The sequence below is a fragment of the Vipera berus genome (assembly GCF_964194415.1).
Source record: "Vipera berus genome assembly, chromosome: 6".
In the NCBI taxonomy this organism is placed as follows: domain Eukaryota; kingdom Metazoa; phylum Chordata; class Lepidosauria; order Squamata; family Viperidae; genus Vipera; species Vipera berus.
In genome coordinates, this window is record NC_138208.1 from 46045342 (window position 1) to 46069394 (window position 24053).

At 35.2% G+C, this 24053-nt stretch overlaps 1 protein-coding gene across 1 annotated transcript in view; it reads left to right on the forward strand.

Annotated features, from left to right (window-relative positions):
• Positions 1–8923, forward strand: part of TRHDE (thyrotropin releasing hormone degrading enzyme) — a gene marked incomplete at both ends in the record, with an annotated part of 263817 nt that extends 254894 nt beyond the window's left edge. Inside the window, 4 exon segments of the mRNA XM_081330257.1 lie at positions 3134–3301; positions 3806–3946; positions 4489–4570; positions 8780–8923. Of these exon segments, the coding sequence (XP_081186383.1) occupies positions 3134–3301; positions 3806–3946; positions 4489–4570; positions 8780–8923 (535 nt within the window).
• Between the last annotated feature and the right edge of the window lie 15130 nt (positions 8924–24053).

Below are 24053 nucleotides of genomic sequence, written 5' to 3' on the forward strand. Positions count from 1 at the left end.
AAAATCTACATTTATTGGTAAATGAAAGCTTCTTACAGATTTTTTGCATTAAAATGAAAAAATGAACGTGATTTATTATGTATAGGCTGGATAGATTACAGAAAGAAGACTAATATAATGTAATTCTAGAGCAGACATGTCAAACTTGTGATGTCACGTGATGTCACACAACGTATCGGGACAGTTTTGCCATTGCTGGCAATGGGGTCAGTGTGGCTTCTGCGTGACACGTCCGGCCCACGGGCCGGCAGTTTGACACCCTTGTTCTAGAGAGAGGGATTAAAACGTATTTGTATTTACAACTTCATTGAGGACTAGTAGAAGCCACTTTATATCTTTTTTCTTTCATTTGTATTTTTCTTCAACCTTTTTTTCTTTTCTTGCACTTTTGCTGCTGCTTTGATTTATTTCTTCTTCTTTTTCCTTCTTTTATATTGTTTTGTATTAGCTTTTATCTTTACATTTAAAAATATTAATAAAATTGTTCAGAGACGCACATACTGTGTTTCCGCGAAAGTAACACCTACCCCAAAAATAAGCCTTAGCTTGATTTTTGGGAGTGGGCCTTATATAAGCCCTATCCCAAAATTAAGCCCTAGTTTTGGGGTGAGGCACACCCCTAAAAATCAAGCTAGGGCAGGGGTGGAGGGGGTGGACTGCCACATGCACCCTGCACCCACTTACCTTGCAGCCAAGCATCTCCTTGCCGACCCACGTCTTCTGTGGCATTCCCCAGGCCTGCATTTTGCTGTCAGAGGCCTTTTGGAAGGCCAATGCAGCCAAGAACCAAGCTATGCATTGAATCCGTAGCTCCATTCTCATCTGCAGTGGACTTCCAGAAAGGCCTTTGACTTTGAAATGCAGGCCGGAGCTCCATTCCTAGCTGCAGAATGAAGCTGCTCCTTTGGCCACAGAAGAATTGGGCCAGCTGGGCGGGGCTGTGCAGGAGGTGAGTGGAAAAGACCACCCCCTGAAAAAAAGACCTGGTGCCTCTTTTGGAGACAAAAAAATTAAAATAAAATAAGACCGGGACTTACTGCTAAGCTTGTAAGCCACCCTGAGTCTTCGGAGAAGGGCGGGATATAAATGGAATTTTTTTAAAAAAAGCTTTATCAAAGCTGTCTCCCTTTTCCTTGTCTATCACAACCTCTTCATTAAGGTTTCCATTCCCTCCATAAAGATTGCTGTATGCAATATACTCTGCTTGTTTAGCATTCTGTATTTTGATTAATTGCTTTGTTATTTCTAGATGTAGCAAAATATATCCTAATCATTTTGAAAAATATATCAAGTAAATCTTAAAGAGATAGATCTAGTTTGTAGTGGTTTATTCATAAAAATTAAATAGGATGACAATTGTTACATCATGATGTTGTATGAAGATCAGGTGGCAGCCATGTCCAGGAGGCTCTTTTCCAAGTTCATTTTGTGTGCCATTTGTATCTCTTCCTCAACTTTAAGACCCTGCAGTTCTTTATTCACATCTTGCATCTGGACTATTGCAATGCACTCTATATGGGATTGAACATCTGAAAACTAAAGCTGGTTAAAATGCAGTGGCACAAGCAGTAGCAAGAATTCTCAATGACATCCATGTATCATCATTGTTGTATGAGCTACATTGGCTACCAACTGACTTTTGAGTGAAGGTCAAAGTGCTGGTCATCACCTATAAAAACATGTTATACAGTCTGGTTATGTGTGAGGCCACTTGTTTCAAATTTTTCTATCTGCCCATTATGTTCAGGCAGTTACTCTGCTGTATCTATGGTAAGTGAGGTGTTTTCTATTAAGAAAGGAGAATATTTGTAGCTCAGGGCTGAAATGAGGGATTCTTGGTGCTCTCTGAGCTTGGTTGTTTTCTTACAGATGTTTCATTACCCAAACTAGTCATCATCAATGCTAGTCCTTTTGTACACTCACTGAAATAAGCATAGTGCAATCCTGATTTCTTTTAGGAAGACTTTGTCAGCCAAGAATATATTTATGCATTGTTGTAGGTAGCTAAACATTATTTGATAGGCTGAAAGCTTGAAACTCTGATCAAGATTCTTGACAAATCAGATTTGCACAGATCTCTGGGCTTTGCTCAAAGTATTTACTTTAAAACTTTACATAATTTAAGACAAATTATTGCAAGACCGCTTACTTCTGTATAATTCATCTCACACTTTTGGTCCTCAATGAAGTCAAATCCTGAAGGTTCTGATACAGATCTGCTTAATATCAAAGCATTTGTTCCCATTCTATGGAATAAATTGTCATTGGAGTTTTGAACCTTATAAAAGTTCAAAATGGGCCCTAAATCTTTTTAATTTTGGCATTCTTTGAGTTTTAAATCCTTAATATTTTTGGCATTGAGTTTAATGTTCCCTTAGAATTTTTAATGGCTTTAGCATTGTAAATGTTTATCTACATTCTTGTAAGCCATCCAGAACTCTTGCAACAATCAGAAATAAACATAGAAGCTTACTTTCATTATAGAGATTTATTAATAGTAAATTAATAGTTATTCTTTTCCATCATAACAAAAACTGAGAAATGAGTAGTCCTAATTTATCCTGACACAGTAGCAGAGACTTGTTCTTCCTATCCTCTGTGGGAAGAGAAAATGATAATAGGTAAGTTCTGTCAGCTTAGCCTGCTTGGTCTTCTCACCTACTTTAGACATTATGCAATGAGGTCATTCAGTTGTGGTCCTCATGTATTTAATGTAGTTATTTAAAAAGTAAATCTGCCTTTTCATAGGCCAATCTGAATCTTCTCAGAACTCCTTCCTATCCTGTCAAGGCTGCTTAGCAGTTTCAAAAAAAATACAAAAATTGAGTATTAATTTTTCACTTACACAGATAATAGTTTGAGGAGAGAATTTTATTCAGGGTATTCCCACTCTAGAAATTACATATCATCCGTTCCCTCCATATTATTCTATATTTATTCTTTTCCTCTGTCTACATTTTAAGATTTTTTTTAAAAAAAAACACTACACTTGAGAGTTGGCACTCCAGCATAACATATAGATTGTCTTCATCTTCAGGGCAACTATTAGTGATACAGAACTATAATGTGTGTTTTGTCTCATGAGTATATTAGAAATACAATATTGTTGTGGTTTTTATATGTTCTTTTGAAGAATACCACCAAATGTAAGAGACATCGTCTACTGCACAGGAGTTTCACTGATGGATGAAGACGTATGGGAATTCATCTGGATGAAATTCCACTCAACTACAGCAGTGTCAGAGAAGAAAATATTATTAGAAGCCTTAACCTGTAGTGATGACAGAAATTTGTTAAACAGGTATGCTCATTTAATCTATATTTCCTGTTTTTTTTCAAACTCAGTCTTGTATCAGTAAAAGTAATAACATTTGTGGTCTGAATATTGTCCCAAATATTAAATATTTTTCGCTTATGTATGTCCATTTTAAAGTTTTTCTTCTTACTCATTTTCTTCTGAAAATCAGATCTGTGAGAAAGTTTTTAATACTGTATGTGCTTAGCATTTATTCCAATTCATTTGTTTATATTAACTTGAAAATTACTTTAGAAAAATATAACCTCTGAGTAGCATTCATGAAGCCTACAATAAATTAATTTTAATTTTTAGCAAATATCTGTTGAGTGTAGATTTAGCTTATTTTCTGTATTTTACAAACATATTTTGGAAGTGCCACATTGGCTTTCAATTAGAATGTAGCAATGTCTGACCTTTGTCAAGGATCCCAAGATGTTGAATGGCATGAAGCTGAGATATTTATGTTAGTAAAAGCTAAACATTTTCCCCTTTCTCCTATTATTCAAGGCTTCTTAACCTGTCTCTTAATTCAGAAGTTGTCCTGGATCAGGATGCAATTGATGTCATAATCCATGTAGCTAGAAATCCACATGGAAGAGATCTTGCTTGGAAATTTTTTAGAGAAAAGTGGAAAATACTGAATGCAAGGTAAAATGTTTTGATAAACTGTATGCTTCATCTCCCGTATATTTAAACTTTACAATACCAATAATTTAAGGGCGTACATAGTTAAATAGCCATAAAAACTGAGAAAAGACCGCTTGTGTGTGTGTGTGTGTCTGTGTATTTCAAGAGATATTTGCTTCTTTGTTGCTGTAAATGTTTAGATAAAACACCATGTAACTATCTTTAATAATGGCCTTGATCTAATTTCCTGCAGTTTTACTCATGCATGGAATGCTAATTTCACCTTGCCTGAAATGTACTTTTCCTTATTTTTCCTGATGCAATATACAGAATTGAATTTTAATTTGAATAAAAATATGACTATTTTCACTACATTAATGTGGCTTCAGTGCAGTATGATTGATATTGATCGTAGACCACAGGATGTAATATTTCCAGAGATTATGGAACAGAACCTGTAACTGGTTGCATGACTGTAATAGTAGTATTGTTTATAATATATGATTTCAAAATCATTGCCACTTAGTATGCTCTGTATTTATATTTTTAATCTGGTGATGAAGATATGGAGAAGCGTTATTTATGAATTCAAAACTGATAAGTGGAGTCACAGAATTTCTTAATACAGAGAGTGAACTGAATGAGGTAAATATTATGCAAGCTCAGTACTTGCAGCTATTTTTTTTACTCTTTTTCACTTTCTTCAGTGTGTGCTACCTAAAAAACCTGAAGCTTATTCATTTTTCCTATAACATGTATGTATTTCAGCTTCTATAAATGATGTCACCTGAATGCTGCATTCACATTTAAGGAAAAGACAATCTTTTTTATATTGAGAAAGAGAGAGAAAGTGCCAAACATATTTTATGACATTTTAAATAAGTTCAATGTAAAACTACTATTTGCAGTATAATATGAATTTAAAATATTAAATCCAAGAACATTATTGTCTTTATAGTGCTTGAACAGCCCCTCCAACATGTAAATGAACTCTAATTATTTTATGATAAAATGTTTAAAAAATTGTTGTTGTTAGTTGCAAAGTCGTGTCCGACCCATCGCAACGCCATGGACAACGTTCCTCCAGGGCTTCCTGTCCTCTACCATCTTCTGGAGTCTATTTAGGCTCACGCCTACTGCTTCAATGACTCCATCCAGCAACCTCATTCTCCTTCTAAAGAGCAGTCAGGGTTGATCTCCTCTAGGACTGACCAGTTTGAATGCCTTGCAGTCCAAGACACTTGCAGGAATCTTCTCCAGCACCATAGTTCAAAGGCCTCAATTCTTTGGCGCTCAGGCTTTCTTATGGTCCAACTTTCACAGCCACACATTGCAAATGGGAAGACCATAGCCTTGAGTATACACAGTTTTGTTGGTAGGGTGATGTCTCTGCTTTTTAGTGTGCTAGATTTGCCATGGCTTTCCTCCCCAGGAGCAAGCATCTTTTAATTTCTTGGCTGCAGTCCCCGTCTACGGTGATCTTGGAGCCCAGGAAAATAAAATCTCTCACTACCTCCATTTCCCCCCAATCTATTTGTGAGAAATTGAGAGGGCCAGATGCCATGATCTTGGTTTTCTTAATTTTAAGTTTCAAGCCAACTATTGCACTCTCCTTCTTCACCCGCATCAGGAGGCTCTTTAGTTCCTCTTCACTTTCTGCCATTAGAGTGGTATCATCTGCATGTCTTAGGTTCTTGATATTTCTTCCAGCAATCTTAATTCCAACTTTTGATTCATTTAGCTATAAACCCTGCCTTTCTCATGATTTGCTCTGCATATAAGTTAAATAGGCAGGGCGACAGTATACAGCCTTTCCAGATTCCTTTCCCAATTTGGAACCAATCAGTGGTTCCGTGTCCAGTTATCACTGTTGCTTCTTGATCCGCATATAGGTTTCTCAAGAGACAAATAAGATGGTCTGGTACGCCCATCTCTTTAAGAACTTGCCACAGTTTGTTTTGATCCACACAATCAAATGCTTTAGCATAGTCAATGAAGCAGAAGTAGATGTTTTTCTGGAACTCCCTAGCTTTCTCCATGACACAGCGTATGTTGGCAATTTGATCTCTAGTTCCTCTGCCTCTTTGGAATCCTGCCTGTACTTCTGGTAGTTCTCGATCCACATACTGCTGGAGTCTAGCTTGTAGGATTTTAAGCATAACTTTACTAGCATGTGAAGTGCAATGGTGCAATGGTGTGATAGTTTGAACATTCTTTGGCACTGCCTTTCTTTGGAATTGGAATGTAAACTGATCTTTTCCAATCCTGTGGCCACTTTGAGTTTTCAAAATTTGTTGGCAAATTGAGTGTAGCACTTTTACTGCATCGTCTTTTAAGATTTTGAATAGCTCAGCTGGAATACTGTCACCTCCACTAGCTTTGTTGTTGCTCAGCTTTCCTAAGGCCCACTTCACTTCACATTCTAGGATGTCTGGCTCGAGGTCAGTGACCACCTCATTGTGGTTATCAGGGACGTTAAGCTCGTTCTTGTATAGTTCTTCTGTGCAATTTTTCTACCTCTTCTTAATCTCTTCTGCCTCTGTTAGGTCCCTGCCATTTTGGTCCTTTATCATGCCCATTTTTGCATTAAATGTTCCCTTCATCTCTCCAATTTTCTTGAAAAGATCTCTGGTCCTCCCTGTTCTATTGTTTTCTTCTATTTCTTTGCACTGTTCATTTAAGAAGGCATTCTTATCTCTTCTAGCTATTCTCTGGAATTCTGCATTCAATTGGGTGTATCTTTCTTTTTCTCCCTTGCCTTTTGCTTCCCTCCTTTCCTCAGCTATTTGCAAAGCTTCCTCAACAGCCATTTTGCTTTCTTGCATTTCTTTTTTTTTTGGATGGTTTTAGTTGCTACCTCTTGTACAATGTTGCGAACCTCTGTCCATAGTTCTTCAGGCACTCTGTCTATCAGATCTAATTCCTTAAATCTATTTGTCACCTCTACTGTATATTCGTCAATGATATGATTTACGTAGTTCATACCAGAGTGGCCTAGTGCTTTTCCCTACTTTCTTCAGTTTAAGCCTAAATTTTGCAACGAGAAGCTCATGGTCTGAGCCACAGTCAGCTCCTGGTCTTGTTTTTACTGACTGTATAGAGCTTCTCCATCTTTGGCTGCAGAGGATATAGTCAATCTGATTTCTGTGTTGACCGTCTGGTGATGTCCATGTGTAGAGCCGTCTCTTGGGTTTTTGGAAAAGAGTGTTTGCTATGACCATCATATTCTCTTGAAAAAATTCCATCAGCCTGTGCCCTGCTTCATTTTGTACTCCAAGGCCAAACTTGCCTGTTATTCCGGTTATCTTTTGGCTTCCTACTTTAGCATTCCAATCCCCCATGATGATAAGCACATCATTTTTTGGTGTTAGTTCTATAAGGTTCTGTAGGGCTTCATAGAACCAGTCAATTTCATCCTCTTCAGCACTGGTGGTTGAGGCATAGACTTCGACTACTGTGATATTAAATGGTTTGTCTTGGATTCAAACTGAGATCATTCTGTCATTTGGGGGATTGTATCCCAGTATTGCTTTTCCTACTCTTTTATTGACTATGAAGGCTACTCCATTTCTTCTGATGGATTCTTGCCCGCAGTAGTACTGTATACCTGATGGTCATCTGAATTAAATTCACCCATTCCTTTTCATTTTAGTTTGTTGATTCCTAAGATGTTGATGTTCAGTCTTGTCATCTCTTGTTTGACCACGTCCAGCTTTCCTTGATTCATGGATCTTACATTCCAGGTTCCTATGGAGAAAAAATCTTTACAGCATCAGACTTTCCTTTTACCACCAGATACTTCCACAGCTGAGCATCCTTTCGGCTTTGGCCCAGTTGCTTCATTCTTTCTGGCGCTACTAGTACTATCCCTCTGCTCTTCCCCAGTAGCATATTGGATGCCTTCTGACCTGAGGGGCTCATCTTCCAGCATCATATCATTTTGCCTTTTGGTACTGTCCATAGGGTTTTCATGGCAAAGATACTGGAGTGGCCTGCCATTTCCTTCTCCAGTGGATCACGTTTTGTCAGAACTCTCTGCTATGACCTTTCCGTCTTGAGTGGCCCTGCACGGCATAGCTTTATTGAATTACACAAGCTCCTTCACCATGACAAGACAGTAATCCATGAAGGGGTTTAAAAAAATAATCAACTCTAATTAATGCTAATTTAATATATTTTACCATATTTAATAAAGAAAAACTCTTCAGGGAAAAATGTAAATGTTGTAGCTTAATGTGAGCTAAAATTACATTAGATGTATTTCTAATTTTTCTATGGTTAGATATCTATGTAAGAATAAAATGTGATAAGAGACTAGCTGTCTACACCATAAAGAAGACTTCCCCAGCCTGTCCAGGTTTGTGGACCAGTGGGAGGGGGGTGAGGATGGTTCCACACAAATGCCCGGCAAGCACATGTGCAGCTCCATTTGTGTGAGCAGTGGGCATGTGTGCCTGCTGCTTGTGCAAATGTAGCATGCACATGCTTGCCTGCTGCTTGCACAAATGGGGATGTGCATGCATGCACCCACCAATTCTGCAGTCCGGTTCCGAAAGGCTCAAGGACTGATAGTGGACTGCAGTCTGGGGCTTGGGGACCCCTGTCATAAAGCACCTGGATTACAAGGGAGATAGAAGAAATGATGTTAGTACTGGGGCATTAGTGGGACATTAGTATTTTGCAACACCATTTCAGGCAGTTGCAGTTTGTTGCTTTATTATATTTTTCAATCTGCAAAATATTGCATGAACTTCAGTAGCAAACATAGACCTTTTTTCCTAAGTTTTTAAATTATATAAACTTCATTTTTTCCCTTCAGTGGTATCTTAATTAACCATTACATTCTATTTCCAGCTAAAGAAATTTGTAAAGAATTATGAGGAGAGATCTGCTGCCTCTTTCTCTCGAGCTGTGGAAACAGTGGAAGCGAATGTCCGGTGGCAGATGATTTACAAAGAAGAATTATTTCAGTGGCTGAGAAAAACACTTGCACACTAATCTGTGTTTCTGGCAAAGACCTAGTACAAGTTTTGCAACAGGAGGAGCACAGTGGGAACTTTCAGAAAATTGACTAGAAATCTGGCAAAGACAAGTTCAAATTGGAAGGACGATTAAATAGAGATATATTATATTTTTGCACCAAATTCCTCAGAACTGTTAAATGATTAGGGGCCAAAATAAAAATACCGACCAAGAGGAATGGTCATGAATCCCATCCCCACTATTTCATGGCCAAGTGTGATATTAAGTGGTGCATGTAAATGTTAATGTCAGTTTTGTTGGAGAAAACCCCCGAGAATAATTGTGCATGGTTTTATGGTTCCTGCCTGTATTTCAGCATGCTTACTTCAGATGTCCATGTTTTGTATGTGAATTTCTGTTGCATCAAAGATGGGCATTATGCAAAAGCACAAAGACTCTTATGACAATCAGTGACGTAACAACAAGGTAGGATGGAAAGAAAGACGTTAAAGATACAAATGAACAATTGATAACATCTCCCCTTTCCATGGTACCAGCCAGTTCAATCAACATTTAAATTCTATTTAAGTTACTCTTTCAATGATACTCCTTGTTTGAGTTGTAAACAGTAATATAAATTACAATCCAAAGATTCCTCTTTTTAAATCATGAATACGTATGTATTTAGAGGCAGAATATTTTTGCAGTAACTTATTATTTTAAAAAAATAAATTTATCCACTGCTCATCATCTGTTGATAGATTTGCCTTCATAAGCTAGTTTACAACAGCTAGTTTGTACATTTGGGGGTGGGTGGGGGTAGAGTAAAAAAAACAGTCTTTTGCATTATGTCTTTTCAGCAAAAATATTCAGTACATGTTATACTATTATTTGATAGTTGCATATATGATAGAAAAATAAAGTGAGAGAAAACAGAACAAAACCAGGGGAAAACTGGAAAATCGTGTGAATTAAAAGGTCTTCCTAGGTAATGTTTAAATTTTAAGGAACACCGATTCCCCCAACCCCATCCTTGTCAGTATGAGCATTTTGTTTCTTCACAAATAGCCAATTAAAATGCAATGAAATGAATGACATTTGAGCAATTGATAAGGCTCAAAGTTGAAAAATAATCCTTTGCTTCTATTTCACTTTAAAAAAATTTTTTAGCTAAGACATTTCCTAATGCAATTCAAAGGCATCAATACGATTATTAAAAATTATTCCCATTTAACATAAAACATTATTTGAGAGTAGCATGAATGTTTTTTTCCTTATTTAGAATTTCTATAAAGATTTACCAAATAACAACATAGCTGGAATGCAGCACTTCTTATAATTTATCATATTCTTCATCACAGGGAAGTGGTATTCTTCAGTGTCTTTTAATGGAAGAAAATAACAAATTAATGACTATAACCTACAAACTTAGAGGTTTTTTCTGCTTTTTGTTATGTTTAGTTGTTTATGATCTTTGTGCTCCCACCCTAACATGGAATAATATGGAATACACACACACACACACACACACACACACACACACACACACACACACACATATGTGGGAGTTTGCGATAAACCAGTAAATGAAACAGTTGCATTTTTTATTGGACAGTTCCTAGTGGCAGGGGGAAAAAATCAAATTTACAGGATTTTCTATAAATGTTCATGAAAAATTGCCTATAGTGACTATAGATTATTTTGTTATATTAAATCTTTAAGTTGTAGTTCTGCAACATCTCACTTTGCTTTAGTTTATCATGAAGTAATACTAAGTTAAATATAGAAGTTTACCATATTCTTAATGCTCCAACAGCTCTTTAGGGCTTTATAAAAACAAGAATTAAAATAGATATTTCATTTTTGCTGTTTTATGTTGCTAAGGAGCTGCTCCTAGATGCACTAAAGCCATACAACCTTTCATCTTGTCAGAAAGTATTAGGAGCAAGTTCCTGACAGTAAAAACAGTTAAGCAATGGAACAGTCTGTCTTTTAAAATTGTGGTCTCCCAGCCTTCTCTCAAAGATGATTAGCAGATTCTTGAAATGAATGAGGATTAGAATAGAAGACTTGTCAGTTCCCATCCAATTCATACATTCTATGATAAGAAGAATCAAAGCATCTAACACATAGCAGGTTGTTTGGATTAGTTCCAAAGATTATTTAAGAAGATTTGTGTCAATTTCACAGAAACTTGTTCTTATAATGTCTTCATTCTAAAATCCAAGAAGAGAAACCACAAAACTATAGTGGGAAAGAAGAAAACTTTTTTTCTTTTTGAAGGAAAATAAGTTATAGGGCCAATGTAGGATAAAGAAGAGTTTATTACGGGGGACAAAGTTTTATAGTGTGAAAGCTATTTTATAATGCCTCCTAAGATTAGTTAATGTAGCCTACAAACCATCATGCTTTTGGGACACTTCATTATGGAAGAATGTTTTTATATCCTTTACAGTAAATCTAGGCCAAATCTAAAGCATTGCTTTGCAGATGCATTTGGTAATTTCTTGCTATTAGAAGGAACCATGATTATGAAAAAGATAATATACTATCAAATGTTAAGTGCACAATAGCCAAGTTTAAGTTCTTAAAATATTCTGAGTTTTTTACATTTCTTGCTAGTTGGGCTGGGGTGAGGGGGGGTGTTGTTTTAATCTTCTCTTTATGAAAGTTAGTTATCACAAGCATCTGACTTTTCCAGTGAGTATGTAAAAAATGTTAGAAGTATTTATTCAGATGCCTGTGTATAATTTGCTGATTGCTTTTATTCCATTTTATGTATTCCACTGTTCTTATTTTTAGAAAGTAAACATTTTCAGGGTTAAATATTATTAATTTAATATTTAAATCTATGCCTGAAATGTACTTTAAACCTTCTGTTTTCCTTAGTGCACAAAATAGTAAAAAATAAAAAAGTAGTGGCATTTCAAAAATCATGAAAAAATGAAATAATCAAATAGCTAATCTGAACTTGAATTTTATTTGATTTACTAATTGAGGTGTACCCTAAATACTCTCTATGGGCTCTTTGACAACAAGCATTCCACTGTATGTTTCCTTAAAGTATTATGTTGGTATTTCTTGTCAGATTTCTTAATACTTAAGTGGATACAGAAAACCATTATCCAAATGTTCCTAAATTAAACTATGCAGTAACTATTTTTGTACTATTCATTGCCATGGAATAGATGTAAAGCACAATATAAAACATGCAAGTCTTCATTTATGTTAGTTTGCCATAGTCCATTTCCCCCCCAACTTGGTGCCTTCCAAATTGGTTGGGCTTCAACCTGCTGTGGATTGTTAGCATTGAAATACAAGGCCTCTAGACTGTAGAGGACATTCAACTGGGAAAGGCTAGAAGATTGCTTGAATTGTAAGTCTATAAAATGATAACATTGCTGTTCCTGGTATTTCAGAGAACGTGCAAATTTGAGAGTAAGATTTGATTTCTTTCTTACATGGTCTCAGAGGTCTCCTTCAGAGAACCAGGTAGCTGGCAAGCCTTCATGTCTTGCTTTACATTGCCAATCCTCCACTGTGTTACACATTCTCAGTGCATAATGGTTTTATTGTATTTGTAAGTCATAGCAAGTGTGGTGCTCTACTGCTCCTCTATTATACTTAGTGACTTATCACAAATTCATATTTGCTAATTCAGATCACCAACGAGCATATAATTTGCCTACTATTTTAATATGTTTTAAGTTTTGATATTTCACTTACATGTGGATGAAGGCAGGCGATATTTTAAAAAATTGTGTACTCAATAAAGTTTCAGATATAAGTATGATACTTCATGCTATTAAAACCTGGAATATAATAGAATGCAGTATTAGCAATAAGAGCAACTTGATGAAGTCTCTTCATACATTAAACTGGGAATGTTGTGTCATTATACCATTTTTTTTATCTTATACGTTCAACTAGAGATAGCCATTTCATTTGAAAATAGATTTTATTTGTATGCTTGCTTTTGTATATTTGTTGCCTTCACTGTGGGTGGAAAATGTTTGGCTTCTCTCTATACATTCTGAAGAAATACCTTTATTAAGTACCAGTTCAAATTAAAACACTATGTAATTCTGTTTGGGACAAAGTTCATATTTCAAAATATACATGATAAAAGGATTCATATTTTTATGAAACCTAATCTCAATTCACTCATTAAGATAACTGATTTATACTTATATTTAGAAAATTCTTATTTTAAATCTCTTTTCCATCACAACTTTTCTTAGATGACCCTCATTAAGCCATTAACTAACCTATCTGTACCACATTCAAAAAAACTGAATGGTGAAAAAAAATCTGAAAATATGCAGTTACTGAAGCAGAGCAGATATATACATATTCAGAGAGATGCAAATGCTGTTTTTCATTATAATCCATCGTAATAGAATCTGAAAAAAAACCCTCATATTCTGGCCAATATTGGGAAAAAAGAATAGGATGATAATTTGCTAACTTGTCAGTATCAACTTGATGTGACCATTAAGATAGATCTTCTCCAGCATGCTCTCTCCCCAGCCTGGGGCTTCAGACCTCTCAACACTACATTCATTGCTGTTATAATCAAGTATATCTTGCTGCTGATTGTCCACTTTCCTTCCACCTTTCTCATCATTTTGGGCCCTCAGGGAGCTGGGTTTTTGTTATAAAATATGTTAATTTAAGCCTGGTTATTTGGGCTTCAAGTGAAAATTCTTGGTTTGTTTTTTGATCTTTGTTTTCTTGGCTGTCAATGTTAAAAGTGTTTTCTCCAACAACAAAGTTCAAAAGTATCCATACTCTTTCCATCCTGATTCTTCAAAGTCCAAATTTCACTTTCATTAGATATCACAGGAAAAAATCATTGCCTGCATGATTCTGCATTTCCCTGTACCTGAACATTTTTTCCAGGTTTTTCATTGCTTTCTTACCAGTTGCTAGTCTCTGTGGTATTTCTCAACTGCTGTTTTTTTTAAACTATTGATAGTTGATCAATAATGAAGATATCCACCACTTCAATGTTTTCATTGTCAACTTTAATGTTGATTGCTCTAAATTTTGTCATTGGTTTGATCTTCTTTTCATCACAGTTGCATTTTTACTCTACTTGACTTTTATTACTAGAGCTTACATTTTCATTTTCACTTTCAACTATCAGGGTACTTGGTGCTTGATGTTTTTCCTCCAGTTTTAAATCACACTGATATTCTTCCAATCTATCTTTCCTTGGTAAATATTAGCATATATATTGAATAAATGAATGAGTGCATAGCCTTGTTTCACCCCTTTGCCAACTTGGGGCTAATCAGTTTTATCATGTTACATCTTACTGTGGTTTCCTTTTCTTTGTATATGTTTTGCATAACAACAATGACAGGTTCTGGGATTTCCATTTTCCTAAGATTGTTCCACTGTTTGACATAAGGTACATAATGAATGACACTGATATAGTTTTGCTCTTCTTTATCTTTCTCAATTATCCACCATGCTTTAATAATAATATATCTTCTTGGCCTTTTTTAAAACTACCTAGTATATCTAGAAAATGGTTTCTAGGGTACTTTGGATGTTCCTCACATTTGATTGGATCATTGACTGCAATGGATTTAAGTAATGACTTTGCTATTTCCTTCGTAACAACAAAAGGCATGCTATTCTTTCTGTTTTTCATATCCTAGTTATAGCTTGATCTTTTAACTGAAAGTATATAATTCCAGTCCATTTCATTTTACTGATATGGGAAGTATATCAGTGAATCATTAAAATTTCTCATTTTTTTACTGTGTTGAGTCAAGTTCATGTCTCTTAGATTCCACATTCCCACTATAATTTTGTCTTTGCAGTTTCAAATGTTCTTTTTCTGCATGGTTGCATCAGCTACTAGATATCAAGAATGCTTTATAATCTAGTTGCATGATAATTACCATTACTACTCTGAAACATACTCAGCTCTTCCTCAAATGCACATTGAGTGTCATCCAACCTGAGTGGCCCATAATCCAGCTCTATATTGCCAATCACTTATTTTATCTATTGGTGTAATTTGCTTGGTAAACAGCATCAGTGGTTTTCCACTGTTTTATCCCATGCAATATGAAACGATACCTTTGTTGCATCCACCTCCAGTCTTTTTCCTATGCCAGTGCTGTCCACTACAGATACCTGCTTGCTTTATTTGGGCAGCATGCCTTGGGTGACTCTGCTCGATTATATACTCTTTTGTTTTCCCTTCCAGGAACATAAACAGACACACACAAGCACATGGAATGATGAGGCAACATAGAGAACTTGGGGAAGAAATAAACATTGCCACTGCCAGTAACAATCCATTCTGTATATTCCACATAACAATACTGACTAAATTGCATATAAAATATACTTTTGGTGTATCCTTATCAGCAAATATTTGAGTGGACAATAGCATCACAACAATATGGAATCCAAAATTGTGCACATGAGATTTACTTTTTTCTCTTTGTATACTTTTATTCATAATCATACTTATCAACAGCAATTGGGACCAGCAATAATATTGCTAAGTGACACAGTCATAAAGTAAAACATCACATGACCACCAATTTACATTAGTTCTGGCTGCAGTTGTTAAGCTTATCATCCACAGTCTTTGGACATGATGTAATATGACCATAACTTGGAACTTTCTGGTTGCTTCCCCATTGATTTTGTTGGAAACTGGCCTGAAAGATTACAAATGGTGGTCCTATGATCATGGGACACTGTAACCATGGTAAGTGCACACGGGTTATCAAGCACATGAATTGTAATCATGTGATTGTGATGATGCCACAATGGTCACAACTTTGAGGACCAGTTGTAATTCTCCTTTTCCAGCACCACGTTCAACCATTATGGAACCCAAATAGTAATATGTGCCATATTATTCATATATCTGACTTTCTGACCACCATGAGTAAGATTTAGATTGAGATGGTCTACATGGGGCAGCAACATTAACGAATTGATAATAAAATATATTGTATCTAATAAATATAAAGGCCACAATAAAAAGAAGTATTTTAAATAAATGGGCCTAATAATAGAGCTGGTAATTCTGTACATATTTGAATTGCAATATATTTTAATGATTTATTATTTTGTTTTGCATACATTTTTAAAGTATATGTGGTTTATCTAAGAAGTTTCATTCAGATGAATACTGATTAGATAACTATGCAGTAATGAGAATTTTCCCCAGTACTAAACATATTAGAAAGTCTTATAGTATTAAGAAATGTTGCATGTTCAGAATAGTTCAGATTATACTTATATAGATGCTCTGTTTCAGAAATTCTGATGTGTGATTCAGAACCATCTGCAAATGGGAGATGCTAAAAATAAGTTTAACAAAGATCCAGTGTGTCTAAGGCATTCTTATTCCAGACCCTAGTAAATATATATTTTCATCTGAGTTGCTTTGTTTAAGCATCACTTTTTTCTTTTTATTTGTCTTGTGATTCTGCCTAATAAGTCTTTGCAGTTCTTTGCAAACATCATGGCTAATAGGGATTGTTGTCAAACAATTATTCAAGGTTCTTGTTGAAGAAACCTCATGTTTAAATCCATCCTTCCTGGGAAAACAATGTCAATTATATTTTGATAAATACTGCAGAAGATAAGCACATACATAGTATAGATATTCTAATGGCAGTGTATGTTTAAATGTTGTGCTGATTTAGCATAATTTTAGTTGTTGAATGTGATCCACAAGAAATGATCTGTTTTCAGGTCCAAAGGCATATCTGCAGGTTTATTGTTTAATAGATTAGGGCTTTCTCATTTCTCAAGACTACACATTTCTTTTTAAATCACTTGATTATGTTCATTTACTTCTTTAGTATTCTTAACTTGGGATAAGAATAAATACATTTGTAGTTAATATTACTGGGAAAAGGTTCAGCAAGCAATTCAAAGCATTGACCAAATAAAATATGAGTTTGTATTACTGTTTACTGCAAATATTTTTCTATGATATGCCTTTAAACCTATTTCATAAATATTGAACCAGTATGTATTTTTATTCCATACTAATCAAGGATTTACTATTTTTTTCCTAAATGAGAAACTACTCTCTGTATTTTAACTAAAATTTGAATTTTGTCTCTAATAATAAAATTTTGTACAGTACACCATTGTCTTAATTTTCTGATATATTGAGACAAATCCATGATAAATACCACCCCAGTTTGTTTCATTTTTATTAAAGATAATACTTTCATAACTCCAGATGAATGCACCATAAAAAAACTTTAAAAAAACAGTGGAGTACTTCTTTTGATGTTAGATTTTTCTGTGATAAATTATATTAATTTGTATTCCAGGGGTTTTTTAGATGTTCTTAATATTAAGCATACATCTACCTACTCAAAGGGACGCGGTGGCTCAGTGGGTTAGGACGCTGAGCTTGTCGATCAGAAGGTCGGCAGTTTGGCGGGTCGAATCCTGAGTGCCACGTAACAGAGTGAGCGCCTGTTACTTGTCCCAGCTTCTGCCAACCTAGAAGTTCAAAAGCATGTAAAAATGCAAGTAGAAAAATAGGGACCACTACGATGGGAAGGTAACAGCATTCCGTGCACCTTTGGCATCTAGTCATGCCGGCCACATGACCATGGAGACGTCCTCGGACAAGCGCTGGCTCTTCGGCTTTGAAACAGAAATGAGCACCGGCCCCTAGAGTTGAAAACGACTAGCACGCATGTGCGGGGGAACCTTTACCTTTACCTTTACTACCTACTCACCTATAGTCACATAGAACTAAAGTTTTTCCAGCTAAATAGATACTTTCCTAAGTGAAAAAAAGTATTGAAGTTCTGTGATGAACTGGGGAAAAAAAGGCTTCAGGAAACAATATCTTTCCAATCCCAGATCCTTTTTATGAATTGTTCTGTGGTCGTATCTTATTATTATAAAATCTTTCAAGCTGGAAGTCTAAACATACTTAGTAAAAAATAAGCCCCAGTGAATGCAATGGAATTGTTGTTTTTTTTAAAAAAAATGTGTAGGATTACACCTCATGAATAAAAAGCTGATCACATTTAATACTTTTTTCATTAGAATCCTGCATTAATATGCAGTGATCCAAAATCCAAACAGCCACATTGGAAGTGGGCTGCTGATCTCAGTGAAATTTATTTTTATTTAATGGAACCATTGGAATTGGAATTTTAGACCAGAGAATTATATTAACTTCCTACAAAGCCCCCTGATTTAGATAATATGTAAATTAGATTGTCTATGATAATTGGAAAAGAAAAATTGGGCTACAGTGATTATCAAAGTTTGTTCTCCCTTGAAAACAAAGATCCAAAATGGTCACCTAGAAGAACTTCTCTATTTCAGACAATAGTATTTCTTATTAATTGAAAAGCTACATTTGAATATCAACCTATATGCCCTACTGTCACTAAACCACTAGTTGAAAATACACTCTGGTTATAGAGAAACTGTTATACCCAACAGTCTGTTTAATTATTCCAGATATCTTTTCCATTATCTGCTGCACTTTTAACCAGAGAGATCAGAAATTAACATTTCCTTTTGTATAGTGCACCCTTTAGACAGTCCCAATCAGTTTCTACCATCCATAATCTTTCAGCTGTTCCGATTTCAAATGCTTTTGTGTAGCATATGTAGCTTATCCATGCCATTGAATGGCATTTGCTAGGGGCCAAAGTAAATATTTGCAATGTCATATACCATTACCCAATCTGGTATATATGAAATATGTTTATCACTGATGTACATAAATGTTAAAAAACAAAGGCTTTTAGTCTTGCTCTGTCACTGTAAATAGAAAAGCTTGAAAAATTAAAGTGCCTTTTCATAAAGATCACTCCTCCATTGTAATCATTTTACCTATTTATTGTAAAAATATTGACAAAGAAAAGCGGAGGATGTGAAGTATATAAGAAACCATTGCATTATCTAGTGTATATTATGGTATTTCATTCAGTGCAAAACTGCTAGTGCTGACTGTTTGTTACTAGTTCAGTTATTTGCTATATTCTTGATTCTAGCAAGAAAAATTCCAAATAGCTATATTATGTATAATAATGATTTACTTCACAAAAGAAGATGCCCATAAATATATGAGAAGCACACTTTGTTATATTAAAAAAATGGACTTTTGATTCACTTATTTGGGTTCAATCTAATGCCATAAAAAGTTATTTTTATTTATCTGCTTCTGTAGTTCAACTTTTTAAAATTCACTTCTTATGTTATTATAATTATATGGATATGGTTATTAAAAAGCTGAAGCTGAAATCAACAAGAGCTTTTCTTTGCTAATCCTATCACTTGTATAATTACAGGTGATTAATAATTACACCTCTGGGTACCAGTTAAAAGCTCATCCAAATCTAAATTTGTCAAATCCTAAAATCATGGGGCAATTAACTTACAATTCCACTGGTATCAATAAAATTAAACATGATTTATTTGTAATAATGAATGATGAACTTTTCTGAAACTTGCAAATTGAGCAATACTATCCAATCATTTAAGAAGTCATACATGAAATTGCAAGATAATATTTGGTAAATAATGATTAAACTAGTATAAAAGTTCCACAAATTTCTCTCTGGGGCTGTCTTCATAATTGCTCGCTTCCTTTCCCTTAAATCCAAGAACCCACAAAACAACCTTACAATATGTAAGGGACAGAAAAAATCAGAATGATTTAACTTCCAGAGCTATTCATTTCTAGTTCCATTCCTATTCCACCCTTCAACCTCTGGAAAATGTGCTAGAAAATTTCAGTTCTGATCCTTACAGTAACATCATCAAATGGCTGTGGATTGCCAACCATTTGTATACTGAACTGGGCTACTCTAATGTTGCTGAAGCTATAGAAATTTGGAAATTTTCTCACATGATCTGAAGAAAACAATCCAATATCAAACCTGCCTGTTGCCAGAATAAGAGACAGATGAAAATCAGACTTCTTATCTAAAAGAGACAGGTGTCCGACCTGTTGATTTAATTGTAAATAGGACTTTTATATTTACTTCAATCAGTGGAATTCTTTCAGAATGACTTCTTACTTTTTCTGGAATAATAACTTATTAGATGCTCCTAAATTGTTGTCTGTTTAACTGGCTTCAACTTAGTCTTGGCAATGAAAAGATTCAAAAGCATTTCACAGTGGACTTTCTGGCTTTGCAGAATCTGAAACATTATTGCAACTGTTTTTCTGTTCATCAACAAAACAGAGGAGCAGTTGAAAGATGTGGTGAGTTCTCTGATAGAGAAATAAGCTGTCAGTCAGTAAATTATATTGTCTCCACAATTTCATATATCAAAGTGCATAAATATTAATGGGCACTGGTATCCCTGGGAGGGGTGTGCGTCAAAATATGAAAGAGAGTATGCATAAGTATAGAAGAGATTTGACTTGAACCATGACACCATAATCTCCATCTTACAATTTTGACATTTCACCATGAATGGCCATGCTGCCACCACTATGTTGAAGTGGTTAAGATCATGCAGTGAGAGCAGAATGTCCCAGCTTCTTGTCTTTCCTTACACAGAAGCCAAATGGATGACTTGGGAGCGGGCAGTTGAAAAATGTCTATGTCTCACCCACTTTGGACTGAGGAGAAGCAGTAATTAAGTATACTATATGGAATGGCAGCATAAACCTAGGTTACGATATATAAAGGAGGCCACAGTCTAGTAATAGTCTTCTGAGTATTTATAGTATCCTTAGCATTTATTGGCGAAACTTGGCAAACACTGAATGTACATCAAAGGCAGACTCAATTTCTTTCCAACTACCTTTAAGTAGCACCATGCCAAGAAAGAAAAATAGGCAATCTAATTTTACAGCACCATCTGAATGTGGTTATTGTCAAAAAATGGTTTTGGTTAAGTAATTATTGATAAGAAAATATTACATGTGCCTTTTAATTTTAATTTATAGTCTTATTTAGCTTTTTATGTCACTAACTGCTCCTTAGAACTTGGCAAGTAGAACTGTTTTTTTTTTTAAATCTTCTAATTCTGAACAAATGGAAATGGTGCTGTAAAGCTTTACTACACTAGTAATTGGAAACACTTTTAGCATCTTAAAAATGAGATTCTGAATGCATAGATAAATCTAGTGATATACTACAGTGCTGCCCTTCTGTGAGTGGGAAAATTCTTCCTAATTTGCTATAGATTGTATAACACAGTCACTAAATGCAGATTATCTTTCCAAAGAGGAAAAAGAGATTAATGAGTCAGTCTGAAATGATGAATTCAATGAGCCAACTGGATGCATTTTTAAAATTTATCTACAAAGGTTATGAGGGTAAGAAAAAATTGCCCTGTTATTGCATGTCTAAACCCAAATTATCAAAGGAAAGCAATGCACCAAATTAGTTATTAGTTATTAAATATTTTGACAGTCTATGTAAACATATATATTTTACATTATACGTATATAATATCTATGGGAAAGGTCGGTATATAAATCTAATTAAATAAATAAATATTACATTTAACAGATATAGTATAAACATAATATTTACATTCCTAAGAATCTATATGATTTACATAATAAAAATAGGTTTTCAATTCTCAGAAGAAATTAAAAATATATGATAAATATGTTTTCCTATCTGTATAATGCTTAGCAATATACAATAACAAAATAGAAGAATACTTATATAGAACACTATTAACAAAAAAATATCTTTTTAAATAGTTATGTAAAAAACAGGATAAGGTTTGGATTGATTGTGCCAGACTTTCTTACCTTAGGATTGTGTAGTGCCAATTTCTACATGTTTTTATAATTACGGTAACAAATAATATAAAAGGAAGCTGAGCTAATGTCACTTGTACAGATCAGTAGAAATCCTAACTATTCATTTTGTCTCTATCTTCCTTTCCTTTTTCTTTCCTTCTGTGCAAAATAATATTAACTAGATCTTATCAGTTTTGTCAGGGGGAAAAAATAGAAGAAAAGTATTACTGATTAAGAAAATATAATCCAGATAACCAGTGGGGAATTTTATTGACTAGCAAATAAACTAGCTTCAACAAATTCTATAAATGCATTCTATAGTCTTTTCCTATATTATTCTTGTTCTCAACTTTCAGGTTTCATTTATATCTCAATGAAACATTTTTGGAAGTAACTGAAGAACTGAATTTATGATAAAACACAGCTGAGCTCTGAAAAAATCTTGGATTAATTCACAATAATTCAATATAATATATTATATATAATATATATAATATAATATTTTATATATATATTATATATAAAAGGAGCCTTGGTGGAGCAGTGGGCTAATGCCTCCTTAAGTAACACCAGCTGCCTGCAATTAGTGCAGGTTCGCATCCCACCAGGCTCAAGGTTGACTCAGCCTTCCATCCTTCCGAGGTAGGTAAAATGAGGACCCAGATTGTTGGGGGCAATAAGCTGACTTTGTAATAATGCCGCTTGGGGTGTGTGTGAAAGCCCTAATAAGCAGGCATATACATAGAATGAAGGCTACTGCTAAGCTTGTAAGCCGCCCTGAGTCTTCGGAGAAGGGCGGGATATAAATGGAATTAAAATAAAAAAATAATAATCAGATATCTTGATTTTGCACAACTTACATTTTAAAATCACACAGTAGCATATTCCCGAAACATGCTATGCATTTTATATCACATATTTCAAATTTCAAAATTACATATTCGTTTCCTCTAAAAAAATTCATCTTTCTTTCTTTCTTAGAGGGGAGAGTGAACTAACAAAAGCGGATGAGTTTAGAAATCTGAGTTCCTTGAGTCAGCTTCTCTCTTATTCGGGTGATAAAAAATGTGTCACTTTCCTTTTCTGAAGTCTTTATGATAAAGGCACTAAAGATAGTTGGGAAATAAGAATATGTCTGGTGGACAGAAAAAGAGCATCACGGAAATTTCTGGTTAAGAAAAAGAACTTCTCAGCTTGGGGCTCTGATTAAATAAAATTTGAGAACAGATTACTCAGTTGGGAAACATATGGAGAAGAATACATTGCTTGGCAGGAACCAGATAAGGTTTATCAAGAGGTTATAGCAAACCAACTCATCTCTTTAACTGAATGGTCAGTACAGGTAGTCCTTGACTTATAACCACAATTGAGCCCAAATTTTTTGTTGCTCAGTGAAACATTTGTTAAATGAATTTTGCCCCCTTTTACAACCTTTCTTGTCACAGTTGCTAAGTAAATCACTGCAGTTGTTAAGTTAGTAGCACAGTTGTTAAGTGAATCTAAGGCTTCCCCATTGACTTTTCTTGTCAGAAGGTCACAAAAGGTGATCACACGACCCCGAGACACTGCAGCCATCTTAAATTTGAATCAGTTGCCAATTGTCCAAATTTTGAACACATGACTGTGGAGATTCTACAATGGTCATAAGTGTGAAAAAACAGTCATAAGTCAGTTTTTTCAATTTCATTGTAACTTTGAATGGTCACTAAATGAACTATTGCAAGTCGAAAACTACCTGTAATTTTTTTTTAAAAAAAGCAAATCTAGAGTGCAATTAGAACATTATTATTCAGATTTTGATGGAATGAAATCTCAATGTCCCATGTATAGTTCACTTTATGTACTTCAAAGGAATGCATAAGAGTTACCGTATTTTCTGGCATATAAGACGACTTTTTAATCCATGAAAATCTTCTCAAAAGTCAGGGGTCGTCTTATACGCTGGGTGCTGAAACTTTAGGGACAGGGCTGGCTGGAAAACCTGGAGCGGATCTCCCATTTGGTCTGTGCAGGGAAAGCGGGACCAATTGGAGAAGAAGCTGCAGTCTGTGATTTTTTTACAGGCTGGGGTCTGGGCATCTTTCCTTCTAAAGTTGAAGAGCAGCTGCAGTCTATCCCAACTTGAAAGGCAGGTGGGGAATGCAGCAGCCAGAGCAGCTGCTTAGCTCTAAGGACACATTTGACTCAGGAACTGGGTGGTGTTGTGATTCAGGGTCAGCCTGTGGGTTCGGCAGTTGGGTCGGACGATTCAGAGGAGGAGGAGGGGGGTGTTGGAGAGCTTGCTGAGGATAGTATTGAGGCTCCACAGAGCCCTCAGCCAGGCCCCTCCTATCTGGTTACGACGCAGACCCAGCTGTGTGAGCCTGACAACAGAGGAAGGCAATGGGGCACCTCGGAAGGAGGCAGAGAGAAGCCACGCCC